Here is a 22355-nt window from a genome sequence, read left to right as displayed (position 1 = left end):
CCCTCCCCACCCCCCACCGCCCACCGCCCACCCCGCCCTCGGCTCCTGCAGGTCTGCCCCTCAGTCTGCATCCCAGCGGGTGCCTGGCTGCCAGAGGGCAGAGACAGACCTGCCTCAGGGAGCATTTGTTTGGGGAGCCAGGAGCTCACACATTACCCTCTGGCTCATGCCCCCCACCCCACTGATTTCCAGCTGCCTCCAGGGCCGGGGCAGCCTCTGGAGGTGGGAGAAGTTGCCGGAGCTGGGGCTTTGGTCCTTGGACAAGCCCTGGCCTGGCCTCCAGGAGAACTCATGGCCCTGGGCTGCCCCTGCCCCGGGGCTGAGAAGGTGGTCTCCACTGCCCAGCTGCCCCTCCGTGGGGTCACCTGCACCCACTACACAGTCACGTGCACAAACAGCAAAGACGTGGACATGCCCATGAGCCCCATCCGTAACACTCACACTGGTATCTGCAGACCAACAGTCCCAGGTACAAACACACATACGCACGCGCACACTCACACACACTCCTGAACACATTGTGTGCACCCACAGGTGCTCCTCCTGGCACAGCCGTGTGCCTGCCAAGGCAAGACCGGGCGGCTGGATGGAGAATGTCCACAACCTCGCCAGGCCTCTCTGCTTCCCTGAGCGTGCCCCTTCCCCTCGGTCCAGGACGGGGCAGGGGCTCCCAGCAAAGGGGACACTTCCCCAGCAGGTATCCTGGGCCCTGCAGCAGCTCCGCAAGGCCCGGAAGGCTCCCGGAAGTGGCCTCCTTGGGTCTCCAGGTAGAAGTTGAGGACCTCACAGGTGCTGGAGCCACAGCCAGGTGGGCCTAGATGAGTCTCTCCTCAGGTGGCACCTTGAGGACACTGTCCATCTCCAGCCGGGCTCCGGCCACCTCCTGCTGGCTCGGGCTGTAGGTGCCCTCTGACTGGCGGCGCTTTCTGGCCGCCAGGATCCCTGAGAGGAGGCCCAAGAGGAGGAGGAGGAGGCAGGCGCAGGCCGCAGGCACTGCCACCTCCAGCAGCGGGAACGGCAGCGGCAGCGATAGGCCCTTCTGGAAGAGATGCAATAACACGCCTAAGACCATGGAGGCGGGGAGACCCCCCAGTTCCTTCAGAGGACAGGAAAAAAGCATCGCTGGGCTGAGGCTTCCCTGGGAGGTAGTGAGAGACCTGGCCCCAGAGGTATGCAAGCAAGTGCCTGGGAGCCACCTACTGGAGGCACCGCTAGGGGATTCCTGTACAACAAAAGGGTTCTGGCTAGGAGGAGAGAAAACACATTTATTGAATGCCTACTAGGAGCTCAGCATCGTGTGTGGGATTTCATGTAAACCTTAACAATGATCTGATGAAGCGGGAGCGAGGACACCCCCTTTCTTCCGTGAGGACAGGAATCTTTGGTTTATTTTGTTTACCCGTGTATCCCACAATGCACAGCAGAGCCTGCTCAGTCGGCACTCGATAAATATTAGAGGAGAAAACAGGGGCTTTGCCCAGATCCCTCCAGACACATGACTAGTGGGTGTCAAGCCAGGACTGGCACTGCCCTCCATCCGCCCCCAACGCCATGCCCATGCCCAGCTCACACCACCATTCTTCAGTCTCGATTTCCAGCCGAAGGTCCTTCCTTCAACTGGCCAAGGTGGGCCTCAGTGCCCAGCCCTGCCACCCTGCCTCTCTCAATAAACACCCAATCTGAAGTGATGGGACTTGATCCCTCCCGAACCCAAAGGGCAGTCTGGGTTTTTAAGTGTCTGTGGAGACCATGCTCAACCCCCAAGTGGGAGGCATCTCAGGCAGTAGCAGGAGAGGCTCCCCAGCCAGGGGGCCCGTGCAGGGCATGAGCTGCTGGCAAGCTCAGAATCCACCAGGGCGGGCCCCCACCCCCACCCCCAGGAGACTCAGACCAGGCTCTGGGGGCCCAGGAAACCACATCTCTGTCTCGTCACAGACACTGGGATGCTCCCATCAAAGATTCTACAGACCTGGAGTTCTGAAGCTCCAGAATCACAGATTTCCAGGGGGCAGAGGCCCAGGGCGTCAGATTCACCGGCCCTCCCTCTGTCCCATGAGACTTCTCAGCCCACTGTGACCTGGGTCCCAAGTCTCAGCCCCCAGCCCTGAAGAAGGTGCCCAAGACTGTAGAGAAAAATTCATCCCAGCCCTGAATGGGCCCTCCCCAGGCTCCGGCCCTGGGCACTTCAGGAGGAGCTGTAAAGCCATTTCCTCCCTAGGAGGAGGGTGGCGGGGGGGGAGCCAGAGGCTGTAAAGTTCAACTTGAAAGGAAACATTCCCCAGAAGCAGAGAGATTTGGGGTTTATGACCCAGGCCGCCAGAAGCCTGTGGAGATCAAGGCTCCTCCCCAGGCTTCATCCCTCGCTGCTGTGCCCACTCTAGGCTCACTTCCCGCTGGGCCTGCAGAGTCTGTTCTGCCCCTTGTGGGGAGCGGGCCAGAGGGAGGTTCAAGCTCAAGCTTCCTGCTGGCCCCCATCTATTCGGACCCCTCCTCAGCTGAGCCTCCCTGGGGTCAGGGGCTGCCTTCACGGCAGCCAAACCTTCCCAAGCCTTCTCTGGCTCAGAATCCCGGGCTCCCCACATCTTCCTACTCTAGAATCCTGGCTCAGAAACCACCAGAGCTTACAGGCTCTCGTATTCACCAACGTAAATCCCAGAATTCCAAGATCCTGTGGGCCCTGAATCCTGGCCCAGATCAGACTTGGCAAAGCCCAGCTGTTTCACTGCAGCCCCCAGAGGGATGTTGGGGGCCCCTCCTGTGTGCGCGTGTGGAAGCGGCCTGAGTCTCCTTTCCCTGCTCCTCCCCACCCCATGACAGGGTTGGCCCAGGAACAGCTCCACAGGTGCTGTATACGCTCCCCCGTAACATCATCTCACTGAAGTCCAAAACAGGGCACCCACCCCCTCGGGCATCACTCACCACCACTTCGCAGAACTGGCCTGAGAAGCCTGCACTGCAGATACATTCATATACCCCACCAGCTGTCCGGCAGGTGCCGCCATTCAAGCAAGGGTTGGCTTCACAGGGGATCTGACACCTGGGAGGCAGGGACAAGGGTGGGGCTGAGAAAGCTGCTCCCTCCCAGGCTGCCTCTTGATCCCCCAGCTCCTTTACTTCCTCAAACCCTCCCCCACCCCCTACACACACAGGCATCAAAGCTCATTCATCCACTGTCCCCAGCACTGTCCCTACCTGGCTGGGCCCTGCCGGGTGACTGAAGCTGAATGTGATCTCCATCACCTACCATGCCCCTTCACCCCAGCATTCATGACAGAATGACTGTCACTCCATCAGGAGCACAGGGGGAGCCTGTGTAAAGGCACCTGCCCACGGATGCTGACTCTGTCTGGAGTGGGCCCAGAACCTGCATTTTTACAGTCTCCCCAGGTGGAGGAGTGGGAGGTGGGGTGAGCACGGAGCTCTAAGAAACACCACCAGGCAACTACTTCCCAGCAGGTGTCTGCATAACAGAGGATGGTCTTGGAAGCCCCAGAGGGAAAGAATTCAAGCAAGAGAGGTACACTGTCTGGCACTGGGACCACAGTGAGGGCTGAGAAGGTGAGCAAGGATCCATACCCCACTTCACCTGCCCCGGCTGGAGGGGATCCAGAGGCCCGCCCTGCCCGACTCTCCACACTCAGCAGCCCACCTCCCAGGCCCCTGGACCCCAGACCCACCTCTGGCCAGCAAAGCTCTCCTGGCAGCTGCAGTTGGCACCCTGGGGCCCACCCTCACACGGGCCACCACTGAGGCAGGTGACATTCAGGCTGCACTCCTCTGGCAGGACAGGCAACCTGAGGAGAAAGCACAGAGGCTGGCCTGGGGACAGGACACCTAGGACCTGGCCCACCCCCACGCCCGTGGGTCACTCAGGTGACCTGAGCCTCTGCATTGTCATCCAAGGAATTCAGAGCCACCTCCCGGAGACCCTGCCGTCAGTCATGGAAGCTGTTTGTAGGGTGCAAGGGGTGGGACATAGGGCTGCCACTCTGCGACTCCAGCCCCACCCCCAACAAGGTGTACAACATCGGGCTGAACCCTTCGAGGCTGAGTCCTCCGCGGAGGTGATGAAATGTAAGTAGTCTTCCGCGGCAAGAGCAGGCTCCTAAACATAGAGCTTGGGCCTGACATTCTTTGCGTAGAGAGGGGGATTCAGGCCTCTGCCAGATACCACTCCGTAAGCTTGGCTCCAAAAGGAGTGGGGAGTCATAGCCAGACTGAGTAAGGGAAGCGGCCAAGACTCGGACCATCTCTGCCTGCCCCTGTCCCACGGGACTGACAAAGGAGGGCATCCGTGGTGGGCAGCTCGGCAGGAGAGCCTCTAGGTTTTCTTCCGACACTAGCTCGGGGTTCCCCCACCCCGACTCCCAGACGACAGCGTTGTTTATCTCAAATTCAAATTTACCCGGGTGTGCTGTATTTTTTCTGGCAACTCTAGGGGGCTGTTGTTCCCAAGTTACAGATAACAGCGCGGTGGCTCAGCGAACGTACGTGGCTGGCCCACGGAACCCGCGCATCCGCACCCGGGCTTCCGGACTAGTCTGCCCCACCCACCGCCCCCGGGGTCCCCACCCCTGCCCCGTAACCGCCGGACCCCGCGGACCCAGGCCGCCCCCGGCTGGCCGTGCGCACCGGCAGCGCGGGCCCGCGAAGCCAGGCGGGCAGCGGCACTCGAAGCGGCCGTCTGGGCGCGCGTGGCAGCGGCCGCGGGCACAGGGCGCTGAGCGACACGGGTCGGCGCGGGCCTCGCAGCGCGGACCCTCCCAGCCCAGGCCGCAGGCGCAGGTGAAGGCGTCGAAGAGGTCGCGGCAGACGCCGCCGTGCAGGCAGGGCGAAGGGACACACACGGGCGCACCGCGGCAGCCGAGTCGCGGAACCGGCGCGCCGGGCCAGGCCGAGAAGGGCTCCCGGGAGCCGGGGGCCGCGTCGGGCCGCGGGCCTGCCAGGGGCAGCGGGAGGCCGCCGAGCGCCACGCGGCCCAGGCAGCCCGTGAAGTTCTCGGCCAGCAGGACGCGCGCGCCGCCCGGGCCGCGCAGGAAGTCCAGGTCGCCGGCCAGGCCCCGCAGCGCCACGGGCGTCGCCGAGCCGTCCAGCCACAGCAGCCAGCGCGACGCGGAGGCCGCGGGGCGCTCCATGGTCAGGCGCACGCGGTGCCAGGCGCCGTCGGCCACGCGCGGCCCGGGCGCCGGCAGCACCGCGCCGGGCAGGCCGGGGCCACTGCGCACGCCGGCCGCCAGCGAGCCGTTGCGCACGGCCAGCCAGACGGTGTCGGGGGTGTCCGCGGCGCGCAGCAGCCCGGCCTCGGGGTCGCGCGTGCGGAAGGCCAGAGAGAGGCCGCTGAGCGCGCGCTCGGATGACGCGTTGTGCCCGCTGAATTCCGCCGGGGGTCCCTCGCGGAACGTGGCCTCAGCCACACCTGCAGGGAGAGAGAGCGTCGGAGGACGGCCTATCGGCACCCAGCCCAGCCCAAGCACACCTGGGTGATGCAGGTACCAGCCCGCCGCCCCCGCTCCCCGCACCCCCGCGGTCTGGGGGCGGGGGCACACACACCCACCCATCATCTAATCCCAGGAACTGTTCCCCCCACCTCATAACTCTCTACCTCCGAAGAACCAGCTCTGGGCTGGGGAGACCTGCTCTACTGTGCCCACCCTGCCCTCCAGGTCACAGACCAGGCAATAATAACACCTTGGAAAATCTGCCTCCTTCTCTCCTTAGTGAAGTGGCCCTGTGTCATCACTATGGCTCACTCTTCACTGCAATCATTTTAATATTATAACACAGTCATCTTTTAAAAACTGCTGACCATGGCCTTCTCCTGCTGGTCCTCCCACGGCTCCCCATTGCCCTTGGCAAAAAGTCCCAAGCTGCCTGGCCTAGCATTCAAGGACCCTAGCAACGCTGATACCTCTACTTGTGTTTCAGTTCTTACAAACCTCATGCCTTTGCACATGCTTTGCCCCCTTCCTGAAATGTCCTTCCCTGTGCCCGGTCAGAGTCTTATTTGCCCTTGAAAACCTAGCAAGTGCTCTCTTCCTCCAAAAAGCCTGTCCTTCTGGATGCAGTGGCCCAACCACACTGGGCTGGGGCTGTTGGCATCCTGGTCCACTGTCTCCGAATCCTGAAGGCAGGGGTGGGACCTAACCCAGCTTGGGTGTCCAGCACCCAGCATGTGGGCTGTCCAGGACAGGCACTCACAGACAAAGCCATCAGGGACCTCCTCACAGGTGGCAGGCGGGAGACAGGGCTGGCCAGGACACCACAGCTGCTGGGCACACGTGGGCCCAGTGAAGTTAGCAGGGCAGGCGCAATGGAAGTCATTCCAGGAGACAAGGCAAGTCCCACCATTGAGACAGGGCTGAGGCTGCAGGAGAATCAGGGCAGGGACTGGCTCAGGCCTGGGGCTAGCATCGCCCTACCATAACCATCCTTGCAGTGGTTCTTCATTGAGCACCTAGTACAGATACATTACCTCCTCACAAACAAATAGAAAAGTAACTAGCGTTCCCATTTTACAGATGAGGAAACTGAGGCTCAGAAAGGAGAAACCACTTGCTGAATCACCTAGCCAGTAAATAGAGGAGCCAGAGTTCACACCCAGGCTATTCCAATCCTAGAGCTGGTGCTTTGTTCATGAACTTGGGTGTCCCTGTGCCCCAAGCAACTCCCGCAGAAAGGCTTGGGCAGCCCTCTGCCTGGGTCAGGGTGTCTGTCTCAGATTAGGACTGAGAGGGGAGGTATGGGGACTACCATAGGGCAAGAGCAGCTGGCCAGAGAGGAGATGAAAGTGAACCCTGCTGTCTCTCTCCAGCACTGGGACCTTGGGCGGGCGCTCCACCTCCTGGTGCTGACCTGACCAGTAGAAGGACATGCTAACCCCCAGCGAAGCAGGGCGGATCCCAGAAAAAGGACCCACCCTTTCCCCCTGGCACTCACACTGCACGTGTCCTCGGAGACACAGCCCATGGTGAGGTTCCAGGACTGCCTGCTGCCCGGCATACTGGGCAGGCTGGAGTTCTCCAGCAGCGGTGGAAAGAAGGGGAGGTGGAGGCTGTTGAGTCGCAGGTCCTGAATGCAGCCTCGGAAGGGCCCACCCCAGGGCTGGGCGTCAGCAGGGAGGAGCCTCCCGCCCACGTGCACCTGCTGCCCCAAGCCCTGCAGCTGATCAGGCCCAAAGCTGAGCGTCACCAGGTGGCGGAGCCCATCATCCCAGCGCCCGGGAAGCACCAGGGCAGGACTGCCCAGCACCTCAGCCCGGATCTGGCCCTCGCGCAGGAACACTGTCAGGCCAGCTACTGAATCGTTGGCAAGTTGGAGCAGAAGGCCAGCACGTTCCCGGGTGCGGAGGAGGAAGGACATGGTGAGGTTGGGGCCTGGCAGCTGGTCGAGCAGGAAGGAGGCAGAGCTCAGGGTGCCCCCCAAGCCAAAGGTGGCAGCAGGAGCCTCTGCAGGGAGAGAAGGTGCCGGGCATGAGGCCTGTGGGCTGGGGGCAGGCACAGCCCCTGCCCTGGGGCCCACCTGGCTCGTTCCTCACCATCAGCACATGTGGGACCGCTATAGGGCCGGGGGCAGTCACAACGGAAGTGAGTCCACAGGTCCACGCAGACCCCTGCGTGGGCACAAGGCGGAGGCTGACACTGCTCCTGGCGCCCGCAGCCCAGGAGGACATTCTCGCCAAGATCCTCGGGCAGCAGGAGGTGCCCGTCCACGTGCACGTCCTGGAGGCAGCCTGTAAAGGCCACGCCACCCAGCTGCGTGGAGCAGAACCCAGCAGGCTTCGGGGCCGGGGAAGCCGTAGGAGGCGGGGCCACAGGACTGGAGGCCACACAGAGGTGGGCAGGGCAGCCCTCGTGCCAGAGCCGCATCTCCAGGACCCCAAGGCGGAGCATCACCTCCACTCGGTGCCAGTGGCCGTCATTTAGGGGCAGATCCAGCAGCCTCAGGATGCACACATTGTTGCCGTGGCTCCAGAGCGTGGCCTGAAGCGTGGCCTCCACCAGTGCCAGCGCCAAGCTGCCCTGAGTATCAGAGCGAGTGGCCAAGGCACCAGCAGGTATCGTAGTACGAAACCTCAGTGCCAGACTCAGGGAGCCACCAGCTGGCACCGAAGCCTGCACAGGGTTCCCAGCCACAACGGAGAAGGTGGTATTCTGGCCACAAAAAGGTCCATGGGTACCAGGTGGGCAGCGGCAAGCATAACTGTGGACCCCTGACTGGAAGGTGGGGATGCAGGTGGCAGCCAGCGGACAAGTGTGGCCCTGGCAGCCAGTGAGCTGCACGGAACAGTCACGTCCACCCCAGGCCTCTGGGCACCAACAGATGTAGCCCGCCACGGTGTCTTCGCAGGTCCCGCCATGGAGGCAGGGCTCCGACAGGCATTCGTCCACATCTTCCTGACATGTCAGGCCTTCAGGAGAGACCAGGCCAAGGCTCAGCACCCAAGGCCAGAACCACAGTCTTGACCCAGAGCTTAGCTGCCTCTTGGGACGGGGACCTCAGTATCTATCAACCAAACCCATTCCCAATTTCCAAAGGATTTCTCAAGGTCCCCTGAAGTCCCCAGAGGCTGGAATCCAAGGTACTCCTTCCTTTACCATATCTTGTGAGTCGATTCAATCCTCTAAATACTCTCCAATGCCCCCTTTCTTCCCACCTCACCTCCCCTGCCTCACCAGCTCTCCAGGCCATAGTCTAGTGTCCTCTAGTTCACCAGCCTCCATCATCCATCTCTACAAGTAGCCAGAGATCTCTTTCTAAAGCATCACCTGGCCAGGTTCCTCTGCTACTTAAGGTCCGATCACTCACCCTGGCATTCGAGATTCCTCGTGGCCTGGGTCCTACCAGGAGTTCATATCTCAACCCTGCTCCCTGCAAACCTTGAGCTGCCTGTTCCTCCAAACATTTCCTGGGAAGTCCTGCCTCGGGGGCTTTGCCCATGTTGCTCTCTCTGGAATGCCTCGTTCTCCCTAACCCTGCCTTTCAAACTCCGACTCATCCAGCAAAGCCCAAATTCAAATGGCCAGTACCCTAGGAGGCTTTCTCTGACTCCCAACTCCAAGCTGCTGTGTCACTCCCAACTCCTTGCCCACTCCCAGGCACAGCTCCCCAGAACCCAGTATTGAAAATATCTGTTCACTCAGCTGAGATCTCCTCCAGGGGCCTGGATATGTCACTGGTGCCCAGCAAAGGACTTGGCATGGCCTTTGTGGACAGAGAGATGAAATGGAGGAGGGAGTGGGGGTGGATGTATGCATCTGTGGCACTCGAGTAGCCCCTGGTTCTAACCCCCCACCCCCGTCCCTCTGCCGTAGGGCCCTGGCACTGGCTGTGAGGTCACCCTCCCCTCCAGGGGCTCCCATGCCAGGTGCTCTGGCCCCAGCGTGGGTCAAGAGGCCACAGCCCAACCCCTGCTCAGCCAGAGCCTCCACAAAACCACTGAGGCCAGCCCTGCCCACGGAACCCAGCCAGGGGAACCCAAGCCCAGAGAAGCCGCCAGGATTTGAATCCTGGCCCCAGTCAGCCCACAAACACCACCGCCTCCTTCTGGGGACGGCCAGTCCCACCTCCCCCTGCCCAAGGCCCCAGCCCTGCATACCTGCCAGGAGCCACAACACCCCCAGGAAGGTCCGCAGAGCCCGCAGCCCCATTGCATTTCCCCACAGACAGGCTGAGAGTGGTGGGCAGGCACCAAGGCTGGGGAGCAGAGCTCCCCGCCTGGCCAGCTGCCTCCTTCAGAGCTGGCTCAGGAATGCCAGGCACTGGCCTCCCCCACGCCCAGCACAACCCCAAGGGAGGATGGGGGCGGACCAGCCCCACAGCCGGGGTTCCCCCTCCCGGTCCTTGACCTCAGAGGTCTGACCTCCCCGTCACCCATCAGCTGAGCTCAGCTTGGGGAGGAGCTGGGCTCCCGCTAACACTGTTGTCGAACCTGGGGGGATGACATGCTCTCTCTAAAGCCTCTATGGCTTCATCTGTAAGATGGGGATTTAGAACCCTACCTCGTGGGGCTTTGGTGAGGAGGGAAACAATGCAGAGAACACTCTTCAGATGCAGGGCGTGCTGCAGTGGGCCCACTGTGTGCCAGGCACCCACGAGGCCACTGTTTCTGGGGCAGGACTCAAGGAACCTCAGCCCATGGGGGCAGGAGATGGGTTTTCAGGGTGCCCAGAGGTTTTGGCCACCCAGAAGTGGGATGCTGAACCCCCAGCACATTTGGGGGGTGAGAGTGGAAGGGACGGTGGTGATCACCACCTCCTTCCCCCAGGCAGGGGAGCCTGTGCCCAGGAGCCGTGCCAGGGAGAGAAGGCAGCTTGTCTGAGCAGGAATGCGGGCGGGTGTGGGGGAAGCGTCACAGGCATTCCAGAGGGGGCAGGGACACTCCCTGCTGTGTGAGGAGTTCCTCAGGTTCATCAGTATCCGCAGGGAAGGGTGTCTGTGTGTCTCCGCATCCTCTGTACCCAAGGCGGGGAGAGGCTTTCTGCAGGCCCAGCTCCTGCCCAACATGCCACAGCTCTCCAAAGGTCAAGCTCATCCTTCTCCAGACACTGCCCGCAGCTTTCCGTAACAGCCCCCGCCGTCCACCACACTCCCCGCACCTCCACCACACACACCCCCACCACACTCCCCCCACCTCCACAAGACACACTCCCTCCACCACACACCCAACCACACACACCACCCCCACCTCCACCACACACACCCCTACCGTTTTTACCTCCTCTGTCCTGGCCGAACTGCCCTGTCCTCCCTGCAGGCCCCTCGGCCTCTGCCCAGCCCTTTGATGTCAGGTGTCTAGGGCTCTCTCTGCCCAACACTCCACACTTTCTCCTGGATAACCTTGGCTGCCTGAGACTCCAGCTGCCAGGACCCCCAGTCTCAGGCACCTCTCCTGGGCCACACACCCCAGATCACCAGCCCCCACCCAGGCTCCTCCCTGTAGGTGCTCCACAGACACTCAGACTCAGTATGGACAAGGCTGAACTCACCATCCTCTACCCAATGTCACCCAGGGCAGAAACTCGGCTGGCATCCCTGCCACCTCCCACTCACACCTGGAAAAACCCTCAGGGCCTGTAGCGTGCCCCTCATAAATATTTCTCAACCTCCACTCCCACCTCCAAAGCCCGGGTCCCAGCTCAGCCCTCTTACCTGTCGCCTGGGCCACCACACCCACCTCCTCCCTAATGTCCTTGACCCCATCAATCCAGCCTCCACACATCAGCCAGAAGGAACCTTCTCGCCCCAGGTCCACCAACTCTGACCTTGCCCTGCCCCAGTGCCCACCGCACCCCAGGCACCTGTGTAGCCATCTGAACAGTGGCACTGGAAGCCATTGGGCAGGTCCTGGCAGAGGCCTCCACTGAGGCATGGCCGTGAGGCACACTCGTCCACGTCCACACCGCAGTCGTCCCCTGCAAGAAGCCCAGCTGTGGTTCCCACAGCTCCCTCAGAGCCAGACTGGAACTGGAAAGGGCCCATTTTATAGCTAGGGAGACTGAGGCCAGAGAGAGGTGCTTGAACCCAGCTTCGGCATCCCTCCCGTGCATCTGGACACTACAGACCTGCTTCCCTGGAAGGGGGCTCACCCTCAAAGCCCGGAGGGCAGCGGCACAGGAAGCCAGCGGCATGGCGGAAGCTGAAGGCACCTGGGAAGGCGGCCTGGATGCCCCCATAGAGGGTTGGGTCGGAGCGCTGCAGGCACTGGCCCCCGTGCTGACAGGGGCCCACTGCACATTCATCCTCATCCACCTCGCACCGCTCGCCGCTGTAGCCTGGGGACACACACAGGTGGGCGTCAGGTCACAGGGGGTCACCAAGCAGCACCCCTCCATTGCTGCCAGGCCAGCCCAGGGCCAGGCGGGGACAACAGCTCAGAATATGGTCACGGATATTCCAAGGGAGGGACACGCGGAGGGGGTAGGAATGACCAGTGCAGCCTTCACCAGCATCAGCATCATGTTGCTATTGTTACTAGTATTACTGAGCACTCTGCACGTGCGGGGCCCTGTACCGAGGCTTGATGGGCGCTACACCTTTACTCTCCTCAGAACAGCCCAGGAGCAGGTGTTGTGATTAGCCGTTTAGCAGATCAGGAAACTGAGGCTCAGAGAAGTGGCAGTCACAGGCACACTCAGTGTGTGTGCGCACCGCCAGGTTGTCCCAGGGCAGTCCTCCTCGGCCTGCGCCCCCGCCCCGCTGGGCGTGCGAGCGCGCACGCGCACACGCTCTCGCGCACGCGCACACACCTGGCCAGCAGAGGCAGCGGAAGCTCCCGAGGCCCTCGAGGCAGGACGCGTTGTGCGCGCAGGGCGCCGACGCGCACTCCAGCACCTCCTGCTCGCAGCGCGCGCCCTCGTAGCCCGTGTCCGCGCAGTCGCACCGGAACCTGCAGGGGGGCGCGCGACCGGAGCTGAGCACGCGCCCGAACCTCCAGCTCCCCCTGTCTCCATCGCGCCCCCCACCCCGCCGCCCACCGCGCAGCCTCCCCGTTTGAGGGCACCCGGCCGCCCGCTCACCCGTTGACCAGGTCGTGGCATACGCCCCCGTGCACGCACGGCTGGCTCTGGCACTCGTCCAGGTCCAGCTGGCAGCTGGCGCCCCCGAAGCCCGGCGCGCACACGCAGCGGTAGGAGCCCAAGCCATCCAGGCACGAGCCCCCGTGCAGGCAGGGCGCCGAGGCACACTCGTCCACCTCCGCCTCGCAGGTCACGCCTGGACAGGGCCCGAGACAGACAGAGAGATGGCCGCCCGGAGGGAGAGCGAATGAGGCCGAGCCAGGCTGACCCGAAACCTGCTCCAGACAGTGACCAGAAGCGGAACGTCAGGATCCAAAGAGAGAATCCGTTGTTCCATTCATCCAGAGCAGGTGTTTCTTGCGCCAGCAGTAACAATGGGGTTGAAACAACACAGACATCCCTGCCCCCTTGAGCTCATACCAGTCTAGCCCAAGAGACGGGGATTAGGTCAATATTACATAAATGAGGACTGATTTTTACTTTTGATAAGCTCAACAGTGGGTACGTGCTAGATCCTGTGACAGCAAGAGGCAGGGTCTTAGCCTGGGAATTGAGAGTCAGGGAAGGCTTCTTGGAAGAAGAGACTTGAAGGATAAGGGGGCATTCGCTAGACTAGGATAGGGGGCTGTGTGAGCAGTTGGATTCCAGAGAGACTGTAGGTCTCTCCAGAGAGACTATTGGTGAAGACCTGCTTGGGGCAGGGGCCTGATGCCCTAGGGCAGGGGCGCATGGAGGGTCGGGAGCAAAGGGGAGAGTGAAGGAGGTGGGGCAGGAGTGGGGAGTGTCAGGCCTTGGGGGCCAAGTAACACAATCCGAGCTTATCCTAAAAGTTTTAAGCAGCTGATATATAGTCCTCTCTACACTTCGCTCTGCTGGCTTTTTGTGGAGGGTGTAAGGAGGGACCCCAGCAAGGAGGGGCATACCCGGTGGGAGATGCTGGACCAAGGTAGCCAACTCCTTCAGGCTTTCCCTGCACTGTCTTGCTTTTAAAACTGCAAGTCCTGTGTCTTGGGAACCCTCTCAGTCCTGGATAAAACCAAGACGGTTGGGAGGCTCTCAGGGGAGGGGCTGTGGAGATGAAGGGAGATGGAGGATCTCAGGGTTTGGAAATGTACTGCCCGAGCTCATCGTGGAGCCCGCTTGTCATTGTACACTCCAGTGGCCCTGCCTCTGCCCCTCCAAGTGGGATTGGTCGTGGGGGGCTGGGGAGCCAGCTGGCTCCAGCTGGAACCTTCCCCCCTTCCTGGCTCAGTGAGCACAAAACAGGGCCCCTCCTTCCTGTGACCCAGCCCCACTCCCACCCTCTGTGCCAGGGGGAGCCAGGCCCAGGCCGCCTGGAATCCCAACCTCCCCCGCCTGGCTGGGAAGGGAAGGAGGAGGAAATGAATCACAGCGGACGCTGCCCCCACTCACATCCACAACTCACCCAGAAAGCATTACCCAAAGTGTCTGAGCACCACACATCTGGGCGCGCACACACCTGCTGACACCCACACACAGACTTTCCCACAAATGCATTCAGGGATCCCAGACACCCGTGGATACTGGCAGACACAGAGGCCTTTACATGACCTACTCACACATCCACAACTAATCTATCCAGACACCTGAACTCTCAAATGATGAGAAAGGTACATGGAACCCATTTCCAAAGTTCATTTTCATCTGTGTGCTGAGATCCATCTCTCCACTGTATGCCCTGTCTCCCGGAGCCCAGCCCCCAAGTCTGTACCCCTTACTCTGAGGTGACCTCAGACTGCCCTCTGCCCTCAGAGAGAGCCATCTGCATTCAGGGTTGAATAGAACCCGGAGTGTCCACACTGCAGGCTCCCAGCTGCCCTAGACCTAGCCTCGCTCCCAGACCTGTCCCTAGCTGCGCCCTCCTTCCCGACTTCCAGGCAGTTGCTCCAGGATGCTCTCGCCGTGGAGGGTGGATGGGACTGGGACGGGGCCATACTCTGGAGGAGGGAACTGTCCCCCTCAAGACAGCAGAGACCCCTGGGGATACATGTACGTTACAGTTTGAGCAAGACCACCAGTGTCTCTATACAGGAATTCTGGGGGCTCCCGCCCCCAGGGGAGAGGGTCCACATGACAACCTGAACCATAGCGGGGTGTCGTGCTCCAGAACCATCAGACGAGCCACCAGAGGATGTCTGTGCTACAGCCTGACGGGTCTGGAGTGAGTCGATGCTAGAAGCACTGTCTAGATGTGTCCTCATTAAAGCCAAGCCAGGCATATCTGCACTCTAGTCCCAGAGATGCCTGAGGGGTGTCTCCACTACCAGCACCACCTGAACCCTACAAGGGACTGAAATAACATTTGTCCAGTGTCTGTAGTGTGCCAGGCACCATGCCAGTGCTCACTCATCACACTCTCATCCAGAGCTGCCAGGTTAGTCCGAGAAGCATTAATTCCGCAGCGTGACCAAGACTGGGTACACCCTAGAGCTGCCAGGACGCCTGGGGGTGTCTCTCCACTAAGGTCAAAGCTGAATTCGTGATTTGACAACTCTGAGTCGCTGATGGGGTCGACATTACACACGCCTCCGGGAACAGCTGGGGCCATTACCTGCATAGCCGAGGGGGCAGTGGCACTCGTAGCGATCGGCCAGGTTGTGGCAGGTGGCCCCGTGGTGGCAGGGCCGGGACGCACACTCATCGATGTCCAGCTCACAGCGTGGGCCCTGGAATCCAGGCACACAGTAGCAGCGGAAGCCACTGGGGTCTGGACCCTGGGGTACACACAGAGCGCCGTGGTGGCATGGCTGACTGGCACAGCCCCGGGGCTCCAGGGGCCCACAGGTATAGCCACCATTCTCTGTAGCCTGGCACTCGGTCCCTGGAGCACATGGGTCTGAGGCACAGGCACCCAGGGGATCCGAAGGCGCCGTTCCTGTAGAGAAAGGAAACTGGCTGGGCAGGGTGGACAGGGGCTACCAGGACACTCCCCTCCCCACACCCAGGCCCATCCCCCGATCCCAGAGTCAGTAAAGCAGGAGGATGGAGGCAGTGCCGGGGGGTCTACACACCAGGTCCCAGCAGGCTGCACGCATCTGCACCCAGAGCTGGGAATGGTTTCGGGGTGCCTCCATAGCAGGGAAATAGGATGCCTGGCTCCCCGGGCAGGATTAGTGAGCAGATGCCCGCTAACCCTGCGAGCTCTGCGCGCCACTGTGTCAGTGCCTCCCCGCGGCGCCCCTTGGAAGCAGGCCCTGTCAGGCCCATTTTACAAGAGAGCGGATCCAGGCTCCGGAGTGAAAGTGAGGACTCTTGCCTGAGGTCACAGAGCAAGTTAGTGCTGGCTTAGCCCTCAGGGTCTGTCCCTGTGCTCCAGCCCCACCTGGGGAGGGCACCCCCGGCCTGCTCCCTCCCAGGAGGGCGTCTCCTCCCACTGCCCACTCCACTGCTCCTGCTGGGGGTCTGGGAACTCCATCCCTGCGTGAAACTGGAGATGGAGGACTTCAAAGGCCCCTCTCCCCCCTCCACCCCTCCTCCCCTCCTGGCCCTGCCGGCCTGGGAACTTCTCAGAGGATCCCTGGCCCTCACTGTATCTACCGCCATCAGCAAGTGTGAGCGGCCAGACTGGCCGAGGTCACAGGGTTCAGGGCAGGTATTGAGACGAGCTGACTGAACTCCCAGCTCCAGCCACTGCGACATCTCCACAAGGCAGAGCTCCCTCAGTTAGAGGGTCACCTCCTGATCTGGAGCCCGCCTCCCTCCCACGCTCCCTTCCTAAGAGCCTGTCAGTGTCATGCCGGTGTAAGAACTTTTGAAGCTTTGAAGTCAAACAACCCTGGGTTCAAATCTCCACTCGGCCAACAAGCTATGAGACCTTGGGCAAGTCATTTCTCCTGCTGATCCTTCGTTCCCCAATCTGAAGAGGGTTGATAATAGTACGTGCCTCGTAGGATATGGAAGGATTGAAAGCCTCAGGGACGGCAGTCAAGTGCCCACTCGGGGTAGGAACTCAGTAAGTGATGGAGGAACGGGAGCCGCCCGCAAGAAGGAGGCACCTCAGACGGACCTGGGGCTCCGAGAGGCGCCCCTCCCCCACCCAGGTTGTCATCCAGACACTAACCAGGCCCCGGAACAGCTTCGGGCCCTGTGCCTCCCCTCCCCCACCCAGCGAAGACCCCCAGATAAGGCTCGACAGCCTCTCAGGCGTCATCCACATTCCACCAGGCAGGGCTGTCCACCAGCCAGCCCCCACCCTTGCCAGCCAGGGCCAAGCAGGATGGGGGACAGGGAGACAGAGGTACCGACCAGCTGATGGACCCAGGGAGAGAGCCCAGCTGTCAGCCCCACCACCCAGCTCCCAAAGCACCTGGTACAGCTCAACATGGCCTCGCTCTCCAAGATTCTCACCAAGAGGGGTTAGGGGCAAGCACCCACCCAGGGCCAGGTGTGTGGCAAGGGGGACAGAGGGTCTGAAACACTGTCAGGCCAAGATGACCTTCTAGGGCTCGGGGTTCCACAGACCCTCTCTGCCCACAGCTCCCCTCCCCCAAGCCTGGTCTCATCAGTGAGGGCAGGGGCCATCTGGGCCTCTCTGAGGGGCTTATGGGCAGCTTGTCTTTCTTCTTCCCACCCTGAGCCGTGGTGGCAGATCAGTATAGAGCCTGGCTCTCCAGGGCTAAATAGTCTGATGGGGGTGGGAAGATGGTCTGATTGGGAGGGGGAGAGGCTCTGATGGGGGTGAGTGGATCAGGGTTCCTTGGGAAAGGACACAGGTTTGGGCATCAGACCCGGCTTGTACCTGGGGTGTGAACAGTGCCCACCTTGTGAGTGTTGTGAAGAGCCACTGAGGGAACGTGAGTGAAGCCCTGGCACCAGCGAGCCTTCAGTGAGGGCTCTGGCCATTGCAGTCAGGGTCCCTGGACCCAGCACACTCAGGAGGAGCAGTAGAGTGGTCACAGCTCCCACTTGAAGGGCCCTGGCTGTTGGGGCCTATGCCAACAGGCCCTTCGTTTAATCTCGGCAAGCGCCACCCCTCATCTGTGTGACCCAAGGGACTCCACCCCAATCTGGAGCTTTGCCCCTGATTCAGAGCAGGCTGAGGAGGCAGCACCTGGGGGGACAGGGGAAGGTGCTTCATCACTGTGGGAACAGGTGGGCCATGACCCTATATGACGGAGCCCCAGGAGACAGAGTCCAGCCCCACTGGAGGAAGGAGTTCCTGCAGGCAGAGAGGGAGGGAGCTGTCTGTGCTAGGAGGCCTGCGGTGGTGCCAGAGGTTGCATGTGAGGCACAGCCATCTCTCTTGTGTAATCTCTGTCTTCACAGTTACCTTAGGGGGTGGATAGTGCTATCATTCGTTTTTTACAGTTGAGGAAAGTGAGGCTCAGAGATAAGCGACTTCACAGTTCCCTAGGAGGGGGCTGGCATCCAAACCCAGGTCTCACTGCTTCAGAGCCTCCACTCTGGGGGTTCCAGAATCACCCCAGGGCCTATATAAAGAATACGGATTCCTGGGCCCCACTCCAGACCCAGAGATGCAGAACTCTTGGGCCTGGGGCCCAAGAATCTGCATTGCAACATGCTCCCTGGGGACTCCTTTGCACATTGAGGCCTGGGAACGAGCACTGACGTTGGGCTCTCTGCCTTCAGGGGGTGAGCCCAGGAGGCCTGGCTAGCCCAGGGCTGAGGGGAGGAGAGGTGAGGATGGCGGGACAGAGAAGGGGCCTTCCCAGCCTGGCTGGAGGGGCGTGGCCTGTTGCCAGGGTGACGAGGGGCCTGTGCTTATCTTTACAAATCCCTCCTGACCTCTCAGGCTGCCTGGGACGACCTGGCGGGGGAAGGATTAACGGACACCCGCCCCCTCCCCTTGGACCTGCTGCCCTGCCCTGGGAAGGCCCAGAACCCACCTCCGGGAAGAGAATTTTCTTCATGGAAAGGACAAGATTATAATAACAGGAACCATATCGTGAGTGCACGTGTAGCTGTGCTACACATCTTGCATCTATTATTACATTATTGTGTTTGATTCAAACTGGAAAAGGTGGAAAGAAAGAAAGTAAGAAAACTGTTTCTCTAACTCAGAGAGGTTGATAAACTTGCCCAGGATCATTCCTCAAAAAACTAAGAAGCAGATCATTTCCAGACTTATGTGAAGTCCACATCTCCCAATGCATGTGAAATTCCCACTTTGCAAACTCTAAATTGCCACCCATGTTTTGTCATTTTAGAGCATTCTACCCCAGCCTCCCCCAGGCACTGAAGGAGTCTCGGAAGGCTTGCCTGAGAGTGAAGGTTCCAATATCAGCCTGGGCAGAGCGGGCAGTCTTCCCTGTCTATCCAGAACCCAGCTGCTAGCAATTGCACGGTGCTTCAGGCTTCACTCAGTGCCTAGTTACTCCTACTTTATTTGCACTTGTAACAGGCCTAATGAGAACTGCCAACGACTAATGAGAAGTGTTTGCTGAGGGTGGGTTTTGTACAGCTTCTCATCTTGACAAGGCAAAAAAGAGAATATATCTGAGAAGCCACCCAAGATCCCATAAGATGAGCTTCTGACATAGGGAAGAAACTGCCCATCTAATAGCACGAGGCCCCAAGGGTAGGACTGGATAACAGTGCAGCGCAGCTGAGGCAGAGCCATCGGGAAAGAGCTAAATGCCTCTAACAGGGCAGGAGAGTTTGGAATAGTCTTTTACAAAAATGTTTATCACCTGAGGTTAAAAGACATAATTTTGATAATCCCCACAACAGCTGTCACGGATCCACTGCCTACCCTTTGCCTGGCGTTGGCAAATTCCAGTGTTTCCAGACCATGGTCTCAGAGGGCTGGGGCCATGGAGGAACTTCCTGGAACGGTCTCCATGAGACCGGGCAGATGGGTTCCCAAGCCTGCCACCCCAGCAGGCCACTTTTAACTATTAGTGGCTTCCGGCTCCTTTCTAAAATTTCCTTTGAAACGGGATTCCATGCCAAACCTAAGTTGGAGAACTGCTGCATTTTCTTATCGGATTCTTGTAGCAGCCCTCAGAGTGAGCTGGTTTGCCCCCTTTAGACAGAAGCACAGAGAGATGTGACTTTACATAGACTAGTCCCATAGGCACCTGTGAAATCCTGGCCCTGCCACACACAAGCTGTGACTCTGGGCAAGTTACTGACCCTCTCTGGGCCTCGCTTTCCTCCTCTGTAAGCTGGGGGTATCAGAGTCGACTTCATAGGGCTGTTGTGAGAATTAAATTCGATCATGTTAGTCCAGGAGCAGCACGTACAGGCTGATGGTATTATTTATTCACTTGCCAACAGATCTTTACTTGGGGCAAACACTGACTATCCAACAAATCCTGACGTTAGAGCATTTGTGTGTGGCTCCCTGCTCCCTGCCTCTGTCCTGCAAGCCCCCACCCAGCTCTGGCTGGAGGAGGGGCCAGACTTGGGGGCTGGACTTGCTGCCCCTTTGTCAGCTGGGCTCCCTGGTGTGCAGGCAGCCGGGAAGGATGTGAGAGCCCGATGTGCCCCATTGTGCTCCAAGATGCTTGGCGCTCTCCTAGCAACCAGCCGGGCCTTTGTGGCAGAGTAGGCCCAGGAGGGAGGGGCCCCGCTCAGGGCCTGGCAGGGGTGGGCAGCAGAGCCAGGGGCCCAGGGCATCCAGAACCCCCATCCCCTCTGGAATGGAAATTACTTTTCAAGTGACATCATCCCTGGCCCCTCTCCTCCTGGCAGTCAGGCCTTGGGTCCTGGCATCCAGAAATGTTCATGCCCATAGCACTGCACCCCAGCTTTCGGGGATCCCCAGGGAGGGGGCTCCCTGTGCCGAAATTGCAGGGGGAAAGGCTGGTCCTGGGATCCCAGCAGGGCTGCGTACGGGTGAGTGTGTATATCAGCGTCCGCTCCCTTCTGTAGCATCCATCTACTTAGTGTTCACTCTGCCACAAGGTTCATGTGAAGGTACATCTGAGTGTGAGTGCACACCTGTGTGCAGGCATGTGTCACGTACAGGTAGGTGTGTGTGCTCGAGTGCATGTGTGGTGGATCTACACGTGCCTCTGTGTGCCCTTGTACATGCCACACCACTGTGCTGGTGTGGGGGCAGTGCACGTGTGTGTGTGCAGGTGCATTTGTGCGATCTGTGCATGCACGTGCCTGTGTGTGTGCGCGCTGTACGGTAGGGGACAGACCAGGATTTCATGCCCCTTGTGCAGAGAGCAGGCCCCCAGCTCCTCTTCAATTTGCCTCAGGGGCCCAGCTTGTAAGCCCCCATCCTTCCCTGAGCCTCAGTTTCCTCCCTTGCAAAACAGGGGCCTTGTCCTCCGCAAGGGCCCTGTGGAGAGGAGAGGAGACGAAGGTTTTGTGAGCCGGGCCCTGTGAGAGGCTGAGGAAGGCCCCAGGGAGGGGCCTGGGGGGGGTTGGACCCACATCCTGGGACTCTGAGGAGGTGGGAGCTCCCCCGCTGCAGCGGAGCCCAGGCCACCCTCCTGCACAGGACTTCCCAGGCCTGGCCCCGTAGCTATAGTGACCAAGACAAAGCATCCCCAGACCCCCAGGAAGAATTCCAGGCCGGCGCACACGTGAATCCACTTGGACAAAAGCAAAAACCTCTTGGTGAACGGTATCTGGCTTCACGAAGCCCTTTCAGCTTGATCTGGGAACGCTGGGGGGCGGGGAGGGGGCAGCAGTGGACACATGTGTTCCCAGATGCCCAGCCACTCCCCAGGGACGCCAGAGCACCCCCCCAGCCCCGCAGTGCAGGCAGGGCGATCACCAAATGGAGGGGGTGCAGGCAGAAGCCCTGGGTCTCCTTCCCTCTTCTCCACCCCAATCCACTGGGCTGGGGTCTGCTGCCCCCACCCCATGTCCCCGTGTCGAGAGCAAGGACACAGTTCAACCCACTCAGTAACTTGCACCCCGCAACTCGCGCTGGGATGTAGCCCACCACACGCACAGAGCCTCAGACACAACTCCTGGCTCGCGCGGGACAGCTGCCCCGCCTCACAGCTTAGACGCACCCACAGCCCCCAGCCCATAACCTGCGCACAACTCACATGAGAGCCCCCAGACTCGGGCCTCACAGGCCAGAACACCCCAGCCCAACACCCCTCCCTTACAGGGTACAGCACCCCTCCAAGACACACGGCCCACCCGTTACCCGGACCCCGGCTGGTGGCGATCCCCCCACGAAGTCCCCCGTGACCACGCGAGCTCCAGTGGCTCCCACCTGCGCACCCCCCTGCACCCTGCAGTCGGGCCCGGCACCCACACGGACACCCCACGGCCTGGGGTGCTGCTTTGTGGACAGACCCAGCCCTGGGTCCCCCAGGGCTCGACCCCCAACTCACCGGCCGGGAGGGCAAGGGCAGACCCCCCAAGCAGCAGAAGCAGCAGCAGCAGCAGCAGCAGCAGGAGAGGGGCTGGGGGCCTGGGGTCCCGGGTCCCAGGCCGGGCCAGCGCCATGGCAGCGCTTTGCTCGGCGGCTGTGGGAACGGGCGGCCTGGCTGGCTCCACACCCCCGTCTCCCTCCAACCAGCACTAATGCCGTGGACAGAGGCCCGGCCCCTCCCGCCTGCCCCTCCCCCCTCCTCCCCCCTCCCCCCTCCTCCCCCTCCCCTGCCCTCCCTGGCGGCTCCACCTTGAGTAGGGTCTAGAGGAGGGGTCTGACCCACCCTGCTCCCCAAGCCCAGGGCTCCAGACTCCAGAGGAGGCCTCGGGGGCCCCCATGGGTCTGACCTTGTCCAAGGGCCCACCCTTCTCTCCCTCTCGACCTCCCCCCCCCCTTCTCCTCCCACCTCTCAGGTCCTGCTGCCTCAGCCTCCTCAGAGACATTTCTGTTCTGGGGGCTGTTCTTCTCACCAGATGATACCAGCTACTCCCAAGTCCTCAGTGATCCCA

The 22355-nt window shown here is 60.8% G+C and overlaps 1 protein-coding gene across 2 annotated transcripts; it reads right to left on the bottom strand.

The window, feature by feature from the left end:
* Nucleotides 1–32: 32 nt before the first annotated feature.
* Nucleotides 33–22113, bottom strand: CRB2 (crumbs cell polarity complex component 2). Of its 2 annotated transcripts, XM_082403238.1 has the most exons (14): nucleotides 22096–22113; nucleotides 21806–21940; nucleotides 15088–15411; nucleotides 12516–12711; nucleotides 12246–12385; nucleotides 11586–11771; nucleotides 11298–11411; nucleotides 7535–8407; nucleotides 6937–7445; nucleotides 6199–6364; nucleotides 4633–5416; nucleotides 3678–3794; nucleotides 2920–3037; nucleotides 33–1039 (listed from the first exon to the last, which is right to left on the bottom strand). In XM_082403238.1, the coding sequence occupies exons 2-14, from the start codon at nucleotides 21918–21920 to the stop codon at nucleotides 815–817; spliced, it is 3867 nt and encodes a 1288-aa protein (XP_082259364.1). In that variant the 5' UTR covers nucleotides 21921–21940; nucleotides 22096–22113; the 3' UTR covers nucleotides 33–814. The 2 variants fall into 2 exon arrangements, with proteins under 2 accessions (XP_082259364.1, XP_082259365.1); XM_082403239.1 differs by lacking the exons at nucleotides 21806–21940; nucleotides 22096–22113 and having other exon boundaries at nucleotides 12516–12790; nucleotides 15088–15408.
* Between the last annotated feature and the right edge of the window lie 242 nt (nucleotides 22114–22355).

Source organism: Balaenoptera borealis (assembly GCF_965194805.1).
Source record: "Balaenoptera borealis genome assembly, chromosome: 8".
NCBI classification, from domain to species: Eukaryota; Metazoa; Chordata; class Mammalia; order Artiodactyla; family Balaenopteridae; genus Balaenoptera; species Balaenoptera borealis.
This window is presented reverse-complemented; position numbering and strand designations above follow the sequence as displayed.